At 32.9% G+C, this 14167-nt stretch overlaps 1 protein-coding gene across 2 annotated transcripts; it reads left to right on the top strand.

The window, feature by feature from the left end:
• Positions 1-5364, top strand: LOC147550152 (uncharacterized). 2 transcript variants are annotated; one of them, XM_086670766.1, is made up of 15 exons: positions 1-122; positions 607-753; positions 849-960; positions 1042-1155; positions 2080-2184; positions 3028-3111; positions 3209-3324; positions 3413-3514; positions 3613-3726; positions 3817-3873; positions 3980-4046; positions 4182-4235; positions 4474-4548; positions 4746-4781; positions 4934-5364. In XM_086670766.1, the coding sequence occupies exons 2-15, from the start codon at positions 731-733 to the stop codon at positions 5027-5029; spliced, it is 1155 nt and encodes a 384-aa protein (XP_086526892.1). In that variant the 5' UTR covers positions 1-122; positions 607-730; the 3' UTR covers positions 5030-5364. The 2 variants fall into 2 exon arrangements, with proteins under 2 accessions (XP_086526892.1, XP_086526891.1); XM_086670765.1 differs by having other exon boundaries at positions 535-753.
• The last annotated feature ends 8803 nt before the right edge of the window (positions 5365-14167 follow it).

The following is a 14167-nucleotide window of genomic DNA, read 5'->3' as shown; positions in this document are numbered from 1 at the left end:
GGACAAGTGAAGAAAGAACACCACCCTTCTCCAAATCTCAACTGACTTCCCAAACTCTTCTCCATTCTCTCTCTCTCTAGCTTTCTCTCTCTAAAACTTTATTTTCCGATCGGAACCAATCCGTAAGCTTCCTTAACCCTAATATCTTCAAATCTAGCTAAATCGTTTTTTTGAATTTTCAATTCTTTATCTTGTTTAGATTCATGTGTTTAGTGATTCAATTTACAGTAGTTGTTGTTTGTTTGGATTTCTTTTTATGTATTCTTCTTCAACTTCTAGGGTTAAACATTTCCAGTCGCTCATTGAAGTATTTGTTGGCTTGATCTTAGAACACTCATTCATACGTTTTATAAGTGCATGAAAATTTTAGGTAATTTTGTGTGGATTTAGGGATCAATTTGCTAATATGGATCTTTAGAAACCTCATTTAATAGTGTAATATCCTGAATTAATGCTCAATGCTTAATATGGTAATGAATTAATGCAATGTTGATTAAAACTTAAGTTGGTGATTTATAATTCTATTTGTTCCAGCTTTAAGGATTCGAAAACTACCTTTGGAGTTGACAACTTGATATAAATCATGGCTCATCTTGCCTTTTTCAGTTAGAAGATAGGTTGGTGTTTTTGGGATCAGAAGATCTCCTTATGTATTGAAATTCAAGACTTATATCGAATTTTTCGGAATACTATTCGAGTTCTATGCTTGTAATATAAATTTGAAGTAACCATGATTGGGACACCCCGCCGCAGGTTAGTTTTGCTCCTATACTCTTCACGGTTCTTACCACTTTAGAACCTTAGCTTTAATGAGAATAATTGCAATAAATGGTCTGTTTTGAATGCAGTGGAGTTCCTAAAAAATCAAATGACAGTGCTAGACTTGTTATCACAACTATAATTGCAGTTGTATTTGGATTTTTTGTCGGTATTTCATTTCCATCTGTTTCTGTTTCCAAGGTACGTATGTGACATGTTGTTCATATAATTATGGTGCTCAAACATTTATGATACCTCCGACTTATTATAAAGTTATTGCAGTTTAACCTACCTTCTGGGCTTTTACGACCAACTGATGTCTCTAGGCTTCGTGGAGGCAGACTAATCAGAAATTCCCAGCCTCATGAACAAAATAGTTCGTATGACAATTTAAAGGTACTAAACTGTTGAATCTTGTTCCATCTGATGACAAACATATCTACGGTTATTCCTGTTAAGTTTGTGGCCATCCAACTCAAAACCAATTGGCAATGAGTGGAGAAGACCTATACTTTATATTCTTGGTTGCTAGTTACCCATTCTCCCATGTGGGACTATTCTCACACGCCCCCTCACGTGTGGCGTTCTTGGAGCCTAACACGTGTGTTTTTTTTTCTTTACGGGTGACGTGGAGCACGTGTGGCTTTTAAGCCTATCACGTGTGGGCCTAGCTCTGATACCATGCTAAGTTTGTGGCCATCCAACTCAAAACCAATTGGTTGTGAGAATAGTCCCACATGGGAGAATGGGTAACTAGCAACCAAGAATATAAAGTATAGGTCTTCTCCACTCATTGCCAATTGGTTTTGAGTTGGGTGGCCACAAACTTAACAATTCCTTCAATAAGGGCACTACTCATAGATGGGATGATATAAGATAGTTAGATACCCTTCAGATGATTTATGTGTTACTTACTGCTTGCACATTGTGCCTTTTCTCTTGACACGGGTCTACACCATATTATCATTATAATAGCAGTCAATTGATTGTATTGCCTCTTTGTGGAGATTCTAATATTATCTTATTCTTGTTACCTTAGGTGACTAGGTTGATTTAAATAGATATTAAATAGTTGTTCTTGATAAATAAAAGATGAAAAACTAGTTCATTTAGAGAGAATAGATAAGATAACTTTGTGATGCTCATTTTGGTAATCTCTCGTTATGTACGCGAGTGAATCCTTCAAGTTCCATCTTTCATGCGAGAATTTTATTTAGTTTTGACAACAGAAAGAGTTTTGATTGTTTTTCTCTGTGAATTTTGCTTACATGCTTCATCATGTTTAGCTTACAAATCCGCTGGCTTTTTTATTTCCACCAGATGTATAGTCCAACAAATCCTCGTGGTGCAGAGATGCTTCCTCCCGGGATTGTTGTTCCCGAAACAGATTTCTACTTGCGCAGATTATGGGGTGATCCCAATGAGGTATAAGGCTGATTATTGACATTTTATGCTGTTTTCGTGGTTTTTGAACTTCATTTGCTTCTCTATGTTTTTCTTTAACTCGACTCCTAAGTTTTGTATCGGCAATTCGTCATGTTTTGTACATTTTCACTAAAGGGCGTTTAATTGAGTAGAGGGATGAATAGCTAAGATATAGACACATGGTTGCAGGTTGTAGCATTCATCTCCCAGATGATCCAAGATAGTTACAAGATAAATGGATAATCCAATTTATGGAGAATATAGCTTAATATATATCCTCATTTCTGGGCTATTTAGGGCCACAACACTATGTTTTTCTGAAAACTCCACAATGTTGTTAGCTTATGCCGTATGTGGTCTTAGTCTTTGTGTACTGTCATCAACCTCTAATTTGATACCTTTTGATGGCACTTCTTGACCCATTACGATGTGAATTAGTGTTCTTATTGTTTGTTAGTATTCCCACGTGTCTTTCTCTTGGCTCTGCGCGTCCTATAAGTTCTTTTCTTGATTTGCTCCATACTACACCAGTCACATATTCTGCCAACGCTTTCTGCTGATCTTTTCACTATATTTTTTAGTTCCTTTGGTTCTATGGTTGTCGGCTTCTAGCAGACACATGACTAAATAAATCGTGTTAGTGGTAATAGCAAGACATAAACTGTGATGAAATTGATATCTAATGGATATGGCATTTTTATGTGTTCATAAAACTGGAAAATGGCACAAATAGACATTAAGCATGCTTGAACATCAAGAGTTTAAGGTTCCGGGAGAAGTGAAAATATAACTCCTTAAAACTGCCTTTCATCCAGAATATTGACAATGTTGTGTAACCTGCAGGATCTAAAAACTAAGCCAAAGTACTTGGTGACATTCACAGTTGGATACGAACAGAGAAATAATATTGATGCAGCAATTAAAAAGGTTGTTTGAAGGGTTCTCATAATTATTATTTACTCATCCTTCTTATTTGACTAGGATAGTCAATTTATTTTGTCTACTTCCTTTCCTCTCTTGGCAGTTTTCTGAGAGCTTCACAGTTTTACTCTTCCATTATGATGGTCGGGCAAGTGAATGGGAACAATTTGAGTGGTCTAAGCGTGCAATTCACATTAGCGTAAGGAAGCAAACAAAATGGTACTATTTAAAAAGTTTGTTTAGTTTAACATGTTGGATAACCTTGTCTAGTGTGCTTGACGTGCCACACCTTTCTTGTATTTAATAGGTGGTACGCGAAACGATTTCTGCATCCAGATGTAGTGGCATCATATGATTACATCTTTATTTGGGATGAAGATCTTGGAGTTGAACACTTCAATGCGGAAAAGTAACCATCTTTCGCCAATTAATCAAGCTCCTGCCCTAGCATAAAACAAATATAATTTTTTTGTTCTTATGTGTTCATATATTATATATTGACCCCAGATATATCCAATTAATAAGGAGGCATGGCCTGGAGATCTCTCAACCAGGCCTTGAGCCCAATAAAGGATTGACATGGGAGATGACAAAGAGAAGAGGTGACAGTGAAGTTCACAAGTAAGACAATTGTGCAGTTCCTTAAATGTGAGTTCTGTTGTGCCACATAACGTATCCAAGTCTTGAAATGACGGTGTAATGTCTGTACAGGGAAACCGAAGAAAAACCTGGCTGGTGTTCTGACCCACATTTGCCTCCATGTGCAGCGTATGTATTTGTAAATATATTTGTTGTTGTTGCGCATAGCACTAGGGCATGAAAATATGTACTTGTTTCATTTTTCTTATTTAGTTATTTGTCTATTGGGGAGCAGCTTTGTGGAAATTATGGCTCCGGTATTTTCTCGTGAAGCATGGCGTTGTGTCTGGCATATGATTCAGGTATGACAATATGTATCGGAAACTGCTTTCCTGTTTGGAGTTCGCCCTTTGGTTCAGAAACTATTCTGTTTTTCTTTGTTGAGCTGTTTTTGGATTCTCACTTCCCATTGATAGAAACTCTTAATATGCTTGTAGAATGATTTGGTTCATGGATGGGGATTGGACTTTGCTCTAAGAAGATGTGTAGAGGTTGGTGACTTGTAATTTTCTACTGCATTTTTATGTAATATTCACATAAAACCCAGCACAGGTGACCTGCAGGCCAGATGTGTCAGTCTCTTTCACTTGTTTTTGGAACATCAAACCCATGCAAAATGACTAATTCTTGTGTAAACCTTTGAGTGTCTTTCGAATTTGATTACTATCGTTCAGGAAGAGAACTCCAATTTGTTTTGCTATTTATTCATGTCTTGTTTATCTGGACCAGCCTGCGCATGAGAAGATTGGTGTGGTTGACTCACAATGGATTATTCATCAAGTTATTCCTTCTCTCGGGAGCCAGGTGTGTACTTGCAATATAATTTTATTGATAAGTTTTGCAAAGTTTGTCATGCGTCCCGCGCTCTTGATTGAGGTGAACAGTTTGTATTTATTAGACACCACATCAACTATGACACACTATGGTTTGTGCGGGTAATTGGGAAGTAATTGATTCGTGAAACAATTTTATGACTCCAAAAACTTTTGCTAAATTTGCAGGGTGAATCAGGTGAAGGAAAAGCTCCATGGGAAGGGGTACGTCCATTATCCTCGCATATCGTGCTAGTAGTTTCTCAAGGAGATTTCTTTTAAAGAGATCAAAACTACTAGAAAAAATTCTTTTCGTTTTTTTACATATTCTTAAATTAGACTACAAAAAACAAGACTTGTATTTTCTGGTTCCGCAGGTAAGAGAGAGATGCAGAAGTGAGTGGGCAGAGTTTCAAGACCGACTCTCTCGGGCAGACCAAGCTTACGTAGCTACACATACGATGAAGCGCTAACTAGTCTTCTTTTAGTCCGTAAAATGCCATGATCTTATACCTTCTTGATGGAGAAGGTTAAAAGAAAATTCGATTCTTCAAGTGAAAGTTTCTTCCTTAAAGAGTTGATAAGTAATCCTCAATATGCAGGAGGGAAGAAACGTTCGCTTTCTGTCCATAATCCCGACGTAGCCCATTTAATCTTTGTCGGATCTTTTTCCCACTCTTTTATCGTAGATAACCTTAGTGTTGTGTGTGAATGTTGTAGTTTTTGAGTTATTAAAAGCATTTAGTTTCTCAGTTTTTGGTGTTCTTGTAAACATAAGATTGATTATATGAGAAGAATTTATTTGTAATCCACTCACATGGAATGATGATGCTTTTTTTTTGTTGAACTTAATTTCAAAACATTGGTTGGAGCAACTCCAAGGTGGGAGGGCTGGGCTCTCAAATTCACCCACTCCACTGCGAAGCGCAGGGGCTGGGAGCCCCACCCTCTGGGCTCCCAACCCCTATTATGATCGTCACGGGGTGTCCCAACTGTCGTAATTGGGTGGATCCCCTAAAAAGAGATCTACCCATTTTTCATTTATTTTACTTTTTAATTTTTATTTAATTTTTAAAAGAAAATTACTGTTTTAAATAATTTTTTTAAAAATTTATTTTTCTAATTTTTCTTTAATCTTTCTAAAAGATCGATGTTTTGGGGAAATAAAAGTTTCTGAGGAAGAAAGTTTTGGGTGGAAACAAATTTTTTTTGTTTTTTCCAAACACTATCCAGTTTTATCTTCTTCTTCCTCCATCTTCCTTCCCACCACCATCAACTTTGGCGACCTTTACTATACTCCGACGACTTCCAACATTAACGCAGGTGATCTCCACCACCAAACCAGTCGTCTTCTCTTTCTCTGTTTCTCTTCCTTTCTTTAAGTTCGGTGAATTGAAGGGTGTGTTTGAGGAATAGCTTTTGAGTTTTCCACTTTTTTCCTCGGAAATTTTTCTTATTTCTCCAAAACAACCACCTTCTAAAATTCTCTCTCTAGAATAATATCAAATTTTATATATGAAACTAATAATTTATAGTTGAAAATACACTCGTACATAATTTGGATTTGGAAACCCGACATTAGAGTTGAAATAATACAGGGGTTCCAAAAATTGAGCTTGTGCTCTTACATTGGACTCACTCTTACAAATTGCCAACCCAACCACAGAGAAGTTTTACAGGCACACACATAATTGCCAACCCAACCACAGCTGTGGGCACCTTACCTAACAGGAAATTAAAATAGATGTATTACTCAACATTTTTTTTTTGTTGAACTAGATGTATTACTTTACTTGTTTTCCAAAGTCAGATATGAAATCTCAGTTGAAGCTTGAGAAGACTAAGAAAACTTTCGTTTTTCTAAAGTCAGATGTGAAATCTGATTTGAGGCATGAATTAACTTGAGTTAGATTTTAAAAATGTTTATTACTGTCTAATTTATTTGAATGGTTAATATAAACTGATTTCTGATTATTCATATTCAGTCAGGTCAAATTTAGATGAAGTGGAAAATCACCGTCTAAGGTGGTGTTGGTTATTTTTTAGGGTTATTTTCCGATTGGCCCCCAAAAGTATGACCAGTTTTCCGCTTGGCCCCCTAAAGTACCATAAATACCCAGATGGCCCCCTTTTGTGTTTTCAATGCTTTGACTAAAAAAAGTCAGATTTTTACTTTCCAAGATTATCCTTTTGTCTTTTTCTTCTCTTATTTTTGGTTTAGTCCCTCATAATTATATCTCTTTTTGTTTTCTATCCTCATCATCATCTTCTTCTTCCCTTTCTCTAGTTTAACGAGGGGACTCCCTAGAATTTGAATCTTCCGAAACTAACTTGTTATACTCGGGAGTCCCCTCGTTAAACTTAACTGTTAAATAGACTCGAAATTAATCTGATCAAACGAATTCTTTTAAATCAATCCGAATAAGCTATACGAGGTAATCATGTCTCAAAAGAAAATGAAACCAACACTTAAATGTTGTTTCCATTCATTAATAAGACAGTTCAAGGTAATGGGTGGTTGTGCTTAAACAAATCCATCCACAAATCGGGTGGGAAGAATGGCTAGAGGTGTTTGGCAGGTTAGGTTGGGGATGGCGGCATCAATATAGAGCCAGCCAGCTAGGGTTAATACGTTAGGCTGCTACTAACCACAAAGTCACTAACGGCCGAAATCAGAAGTTGGAATTGGTCTTTGGTCCATCCAGCTGCCTGATAGATACTTTATTTTCTGTTACAAACCCACAAACAATAAAGTCTCCATACTCGATCATATTTTACGTTTCCTGATTTAAGACAGCTGGTCCCTATACTTTTCTCTTCATTGAAATACTTGCTCAATTTATCGGACAAAAAATAATAAACCAATAGAAGACCATGAACGATTTTGGAGTTTGGACCGATCGGCTATCAACTGCTAGGATTTTCAACAGGGGTGGCCCTGGGCCAAAGCGAACAAAGCGTCGGGGCCACCGGCTTTTAGGGGCCACCAAGACATTAATTTCTTTAAGAAATATATAAGAAGTCCAACTCTCTAAGAAAATTATAAGGGCCTCATTTGACAAATGTTAAGTAAAAAAGGGCCACCAAATTTGATGATCTTTAAATGAATGGTGGACCCAACAGTTTGTTTGACTAATGAAACAAAAATGCTTTTTAAATTTCCAAATCATGAAATCTCAATATTCTTTCCTTTCTTCAAGCCAAAGTGCCAAATCGGGTTGTTTATTCAATTTCTAGAAACAAAGTCTATCTTTTTGTTGTTGTAAGTTGTTTAATTTCAGAAGCGCAAAAAAATATTTTGTTTTATGTTTAAAAATTTAAACTCAGAAGATGATGGTGATTTGAGAGATTCACGTGGTCGCCTTGAAACCTTTTTCAAGCATAATGAGTCATATGACATAGACAGACTAGTCTTATTTTCTGAACTGAAAGTGTTGAAGCATCTTTTACCAAATGAGGTCAAAAGACCAATCGAAGTGTTAGATTTTTTGAAAGATCTGAAAGGTTGTTACCCGAACATATGAGTTTCTTATAGAATTATGTTAACGATATCAGTTAATGTTGCCTCTGCAGAAAGAAGTTTTTCTAAGTTGAAGTTGATTAAGTCTTATATTCGATCTACTATGTCGCAAGAAATTTTGAACGGGTTTGCTATATTATCTATTGAGAAGGATATGACTGACAGTCTTGATTATTAGTAACTTTGCATCGAAAAATTTAAGAAGAACAAAATTTCAGTGATTGTAATTATCAAAAAAACTATTTTGTTATATATAAATATGACGAAAATATTTTGCGGTACTTACGGTTTTCATGTAGTACATTTATACGTTTTACAATTTGATAGAAGGGCCACATTTTCAGACCTCGCTTCGGGCCACCGAAAAGTCAGGGCCGGCCCTGATTTTCAATCAGCTTAAAGTGAGATGTTGATCCAAAAATTTAGGTCGTCAAACTTATTTCAGCTTAAATATCTTCACTTTTGGCACATCTATCATCCTTGTTTATTTAAAGCCCGTTAAAGTTTTAAAACCCGATATTCTTGTACATATAGACAAATTTACTTTTAGTGATACAATATTGGGTTTTTGAGGAAGTTCGCGAAAGTAAAGAAACGCCTATAACACTTTGGGGAGACGCCTATAAAACTTCCGAACTAAATACGAAAGAAAGACAGAATACCCAAGTGTATGAGTGAGATAAAGGAGAGATTAAGATTGAGGCACAACTAAGAGAAAATCTAGAAGACCAAGATATTTATAAACTAAGAATCAAGAAGTCGATTGATCGTCAACCTAGAGGGGCATCCAAGTATTTGTATGAAGGATAGACTGATGTCTATCCGAACAGACTGGGGTGCCCCGGCCCGACTGGATTGCCCCGACCCGGTTTGTTTGGACTAGGGTTTGTTTAAGATAATCTTAAGTTAATTTTAGATAAGCTATGATATGGATTGTATAGTTTTTATGTAATTGTAAATTCCTAGAACCCTACTTGTATAAATAGATGTAGTCATTGTCAAATACATTATACAAGAACTATCTCTTCCTCTCTATAACTCTCGGTTTCTCTCTCTCTCATCAGACTCAACTCAATTGGTTCTATATTAGTAATATATTTCACAATTTGTTCCGTCTTCAAAAAGAGAACTTCTTCCAAGTTGTATACATTAGACCAGGATACCTATAAACTTTTTTTTTTTTTTTGTTGAACTAGGATACCTATAAACTGTTCAACAACAAAAAAAAGAAGAGGATACCTACAAACTATGAACAATTTACATTGACCGTTGAAATGAAGTAAGCAAGAGTCAAAAATAGTGGGCCATTGATTTCTAGAAATTCCTCCTATTGACTTATTTTGATTGGCTTAGGCATCTCTTTTACTCTTTTTTTTTTTTTTTTTTTTTTTTTTTTTGTTAAACACTCTCTTTTTTTCTTGATACGGCTCCGATAAGTATATAACTATCATAAACAGACCGAATTATTGATAATGGTCCCTATATAATAAGCTAAGAAAAGCCCCAAACACCATAAGAAACAAATTATAAGGAATCTTTTACAAAATTAAGGACAAATTTCAGAATTTGAATTTAGGGGGGGGTAGTGGATAGGGATTTAGGAGGACATTCGTGGACAAAATGTCTCGTAGACATTTCGAGACATTTTAAGACATTTCGAGACATTTGTCTGTAGACAAAAGGTCTTTATAGACATTTTAAGACATTTGATATATGGACAAAAAGTCTTTATGGACATTTCAAGACATTTGGTTTATAGACAAAATGTTTTGGAGACATTTCAACATATTGAATCCATGGACAAAATGTGTAGTGGATATTATTATTATATTATTATTATTATTATTATTATTATTATTATTAATATTATTATATATTATTATTATTATTATTATTATTATTATTATTATTATTATTATTATTATTATTATTATTATTATCTCATCATGGATGACAATTGGTAGGCATTTATTATTTTAGTATTGTCATTATTGTCTAACCATACAAAATAATATATTTGTACTCATATTTTAAAAATATATTTTTCGAGTTTTGTGGACGTCTGTGGATATCTGAGGACATTTATGGACAATTAGTGGACATTTATTTATTTAATTTTATCATTATCGTTTAATCATATGAAATAAAAATAATTGTACCATTATTTCGAAAATATATTTTTCGACTTTGGTAGCCATCCGTAGATATCTGTGAACATTGATGGACAATTGGTAAATATGTATTATTTTATATAGTATACTAATATATATATATAATATAATAATAATATAATATAGTAATATGATAATAATATCATTATTACTATAATATAATATAATAATATAATAATATAATAATATAATAATATAATAATACAATAATATAGTAACATATAATAAGATAATAATAATATAACATAGTAATATAATAAGATAATATTATAAAATATAATAATAATAACAATAATACAATAATATAATAATAATAATACAATAATATAGTAATATAAGAAAATAATGTAATAATAATAGGATAATAATAATATAATATAGTAATATGATAATAATATCATTATTACTATTATAATAATAATAATAATAATAATAATAATAATAATAATAATAATAATAATAATAATATAATATAGTAATAATATAATATAATAATAATATAATATAATAATAATACAATAATATAGTAACATATAATAAGATAATAATAATATAGTATAATAATATAATAATAAGATAATATTATAATAATATAATAATAGTATAATATAGTAATGGCAATAATATCATTATTACTATAATAAAGTATTATAATAATTAATATTTTTATATGTTATTTATTATAAATTATTTAATCTAATTTGATAATAATAATTATTTTTATATTTCTTAATGAAATGTCCGCAAGTGTCTTCCATATTTTGAAAGACATTTTCTCTCCAAAAGCTCTCCAAATTTACACTAAAATGTCCTCACATGTCTCCAAAACCAATTTGTCTTGAAATGTCCGTAATTTCGTGTCTCTAACGAATACCACAGACATTTCAGGACATTTGAAATGTCTCAAACGAATAACACGGACATTTAGAGACATTTTAAATGTCCCCAACCAATAACACAGACATTTGGGGACATTTAAAATGTCCCCAACCAATAACATAGGATTTGGAGGGACATGACAATGTCCCTCCAAATCCCCAACCACTACCCCCCCTTAGAATAATCTTGAAAGAGATATACAATAGTTGAGTTAAAAGCCGCGGTACAAAATTTCTAGTATTAAGACAACATTCGTCTCACTTTCATTAATCAATTAGTTGTTTTGAGTGAAGAGATAAAGAACATCACCATGTCACATCAACACGGTATTAACACGGGTTTGATCAAAAGTAGTGTTAACTAGGATTAGATTTAGGACTAGACTTAACCAAAACTCAAAAGGGTTAGGTTAGAATTGAGGAAGAGGTTCAATAAAAATATGCAGATTCAACGTTAATATCTCAAGTTCAAGAAACAAATTAAACAAACTTCCTTTCCAATTTTTGAAAGATAAACCGAGATAGTTATATTTGGAAAACTTATCTCCAAAGATAGAAATTTTGGAAGAAATCACAAGTGGGGTTATTAATAATCAAGAAAAAGGAGATTCTTTTTTTGATTAAGACATTGTTCAAAACACTACTATATCAGAAATTTTCAAAATTATTTTTCACGTTAATTTCGAGGATAAAATTGTACTTTTACAAAATGAATTTTCTTCAAATATTACTTGAAATTCGAATTGGTTTCCTATGAGGAAAAAGACAAAGGGGGGCCGAAATTTCTTGGTTGAAAGTGGCTTGAATTGCAACTAACCCTTGGATTCACACCACTTTCTCTCTCCTGATGAAATCAGCGTGAATCCAACACATTAGATGGTGATTCACGCCACTTTCACGCCAAAACCGTCGGTCCCCCTATCATTGTTGTTCCTATTATCCCCAAAGGGTTTTTAAATTATCTCCCAAAAAAAAATTTGAGGATAGAATAGCATACACCTTTCCCATATATGCATTGCTTGTTTTTTGAGAGCTAATAATTCTCAAAAACTACTCATTACTTAGCAGAGAAATTATTTAGTTTGGTAAGAGATAATTAAAGCAAACATGTTCTTATACTTATGTTTTTCTTGTAAGAAATAATCATTAATGTTGATGACAATAAGATGGTTTTCATTTTGCCTTTTAAGACACTGCTCTCTATTTGATAGTACTATAAAATTTCATAGGAGACCCCACATGTTCTTCTACGACTTATTTCTTCATTTATTGTACATATATTTCATTTCGACTGTGATCAAATTAGGGGTTCTTGCTCACATGCAATTTAACAACCTCACCAAATCTAGTTGAAATGCTCCTAAATATAAGAAAATATAAAATCTATAAAATAGTATTTCTCAATTCTACCCTTAAATATTTTTAGTTTTTTGTGACGTCTCCTATTTAGCAAGAAATGTCGAGATGTTATATAAAAGATATCAGATAAGTCAATTGAACTACTGATTTAACCCTCGATAAATGAAAATATATAAAAACAAATCATTTCGATATTTCTTATAGAATAAAGAATCACGTGAAAAATCGATTAAGAGGCTAATCAGAAAATAGACAAATATTAATTTCTTTGGTTGATTTTCTTTTCTAAACCAACAAAACTTTTTTAAAAGTTCAACAACAAAAAAAAAAAAAAATTTTAAGGTATGATTTGAACTCCAAACTAACACATGGTATCAAAATCTTGAATAAAATTTCTCAGTGATTGAAAAATGAAAAGATATTTGGAAAGTGAGGAGCCAGGGATGAGGCAACACTTAGATTTGGTGGCAAACTTTGAAATGAAGAATCAATCTTTTTGTTAGGCACCAACCAGTTGGATACTCTTATGACCTCAGCTGCTCAGCATATATAACAAACAAAACCTCTCTCTCTCTCTCCCCACAGGCTTTAGTATTCAAATATTGTCACTTTTTTTTTCTTTTTCTTTTTTTTGGGTTTTTTTGGACTTACCCCCTCGTCACTAATTGGTAATTGAGTTTACCCCCCTCAATAATGGGTAATTGAGCTTACCCCTTTGACTTACTATTAGGGACAAAAACACAAAGACTATGTTTGGCGTACGTGAAATAATTGTCACTACCAAGAACAACTATTCTTCAATATAATTCATATTAAGGATTCTACCTCATTTTATTGCTTGATTTGGTCAGGAATATGATTAGTAAAGATTGATTTTGTTTATATATTATTTACTTTCTGATTTTATTATCACATACCAAACATATCCTTAGTAGTTTTGACAAAAAATCTAAATTCAAGGGAGTAAGCTTAATTACCAATTACTGAAGGGGGTAAACTCAATTACCAATTAATTTTGAGGGAGTAAGTTCGAAAAACTCTTTTTTTTTCGAGAGAAATATTGTCACTTTAGAGTTTTTTTTTTTTAACTCGTCACTTTGGAGTTAGACAAACACCTCAGTCCTAATTCTATGTTGGTTCACAATATCAATTTTAACTTGTTCCTCTTCTTGTAACAAAGCTATAGTTTTCCACATCCTTCTTTTTAAGACTTAAAAGAGCATATTTAAGTAGATAATTTTACTCGATATATTGTGTAGATACAATTAACACAAAAGCATAAAAGTTTAAATTGACCTATTAAATCGGTAGTTATTCTGTCACTAAAGTAACTTTATTTTGTTTACTCATTTTCGTAGTATATGATATCTATTACATTATTATATCTACACATTTGATAATTTACAATTGCCAATTGATGTGCAAGTTGGCCAAAAAGAAGAACTCATTTTGGATAAAAACATATGACAAAGATCAATATTATAGTAATTGTTTCACTAAGTTCAAATATAAAACTAAAAAGAAAAGAGTTAATTCCTATATGGCCCCCTACTTTGTGACCAGCTTCCTTTATGGCCCCTTTTTTTTCGTAAATTCAAATATGACCCCCTATTTTCATGGAAATGTCCTAACTACCCTTCCTTTAAATCTTTTTTCAAAATAAAATCAAAAAAACAAACATAA

This window comes from Eschscholzia californica, unplaced genomic scaffold (assembly GCF_041429995.1).
Source record: "Eschscholzia californica isolate CP2 unplaced genomic scaffold, dmEscCali1.0.p SCAF_3, whole genome shotgun sequence".
NCBI classification, from domain to species: domain Eukaryota; kingdom Viridiplantae; phylum Streptophyta; class Magnoliopsida; order Ranunculales; family Papaveraceae; genus Eschscholzia; species Eschscholzia californica.
Note: the sequence above shows the minus strand (reverse complement) of the source record. Positions and strands in the feature narration are given on the sequence as shown.

Excerpts from the sequence above, each read along its gene's own strand:
- LOC147550152 (XM_086670766.1), top strand. The coding sequence starts at position 731 with ATGATTGGGACACCCCGCCGCAG. Across the intron at positions 961-1,041 it reads CATCTGTTTCTGTTTCCAAG|TTTAACCTACCTTCTGGGCT; the intron begins GTACGTATGTGA and ends AAGTTATTGCAG. Across the intron at positions 4,549-4,745 it reads TTCCTTCTCTCGGGAGCCAG|GGTGAATCAGGTGAAGGAAA; the intron begins GTGTGTACTTGC and ends CTAAATTTGCAG.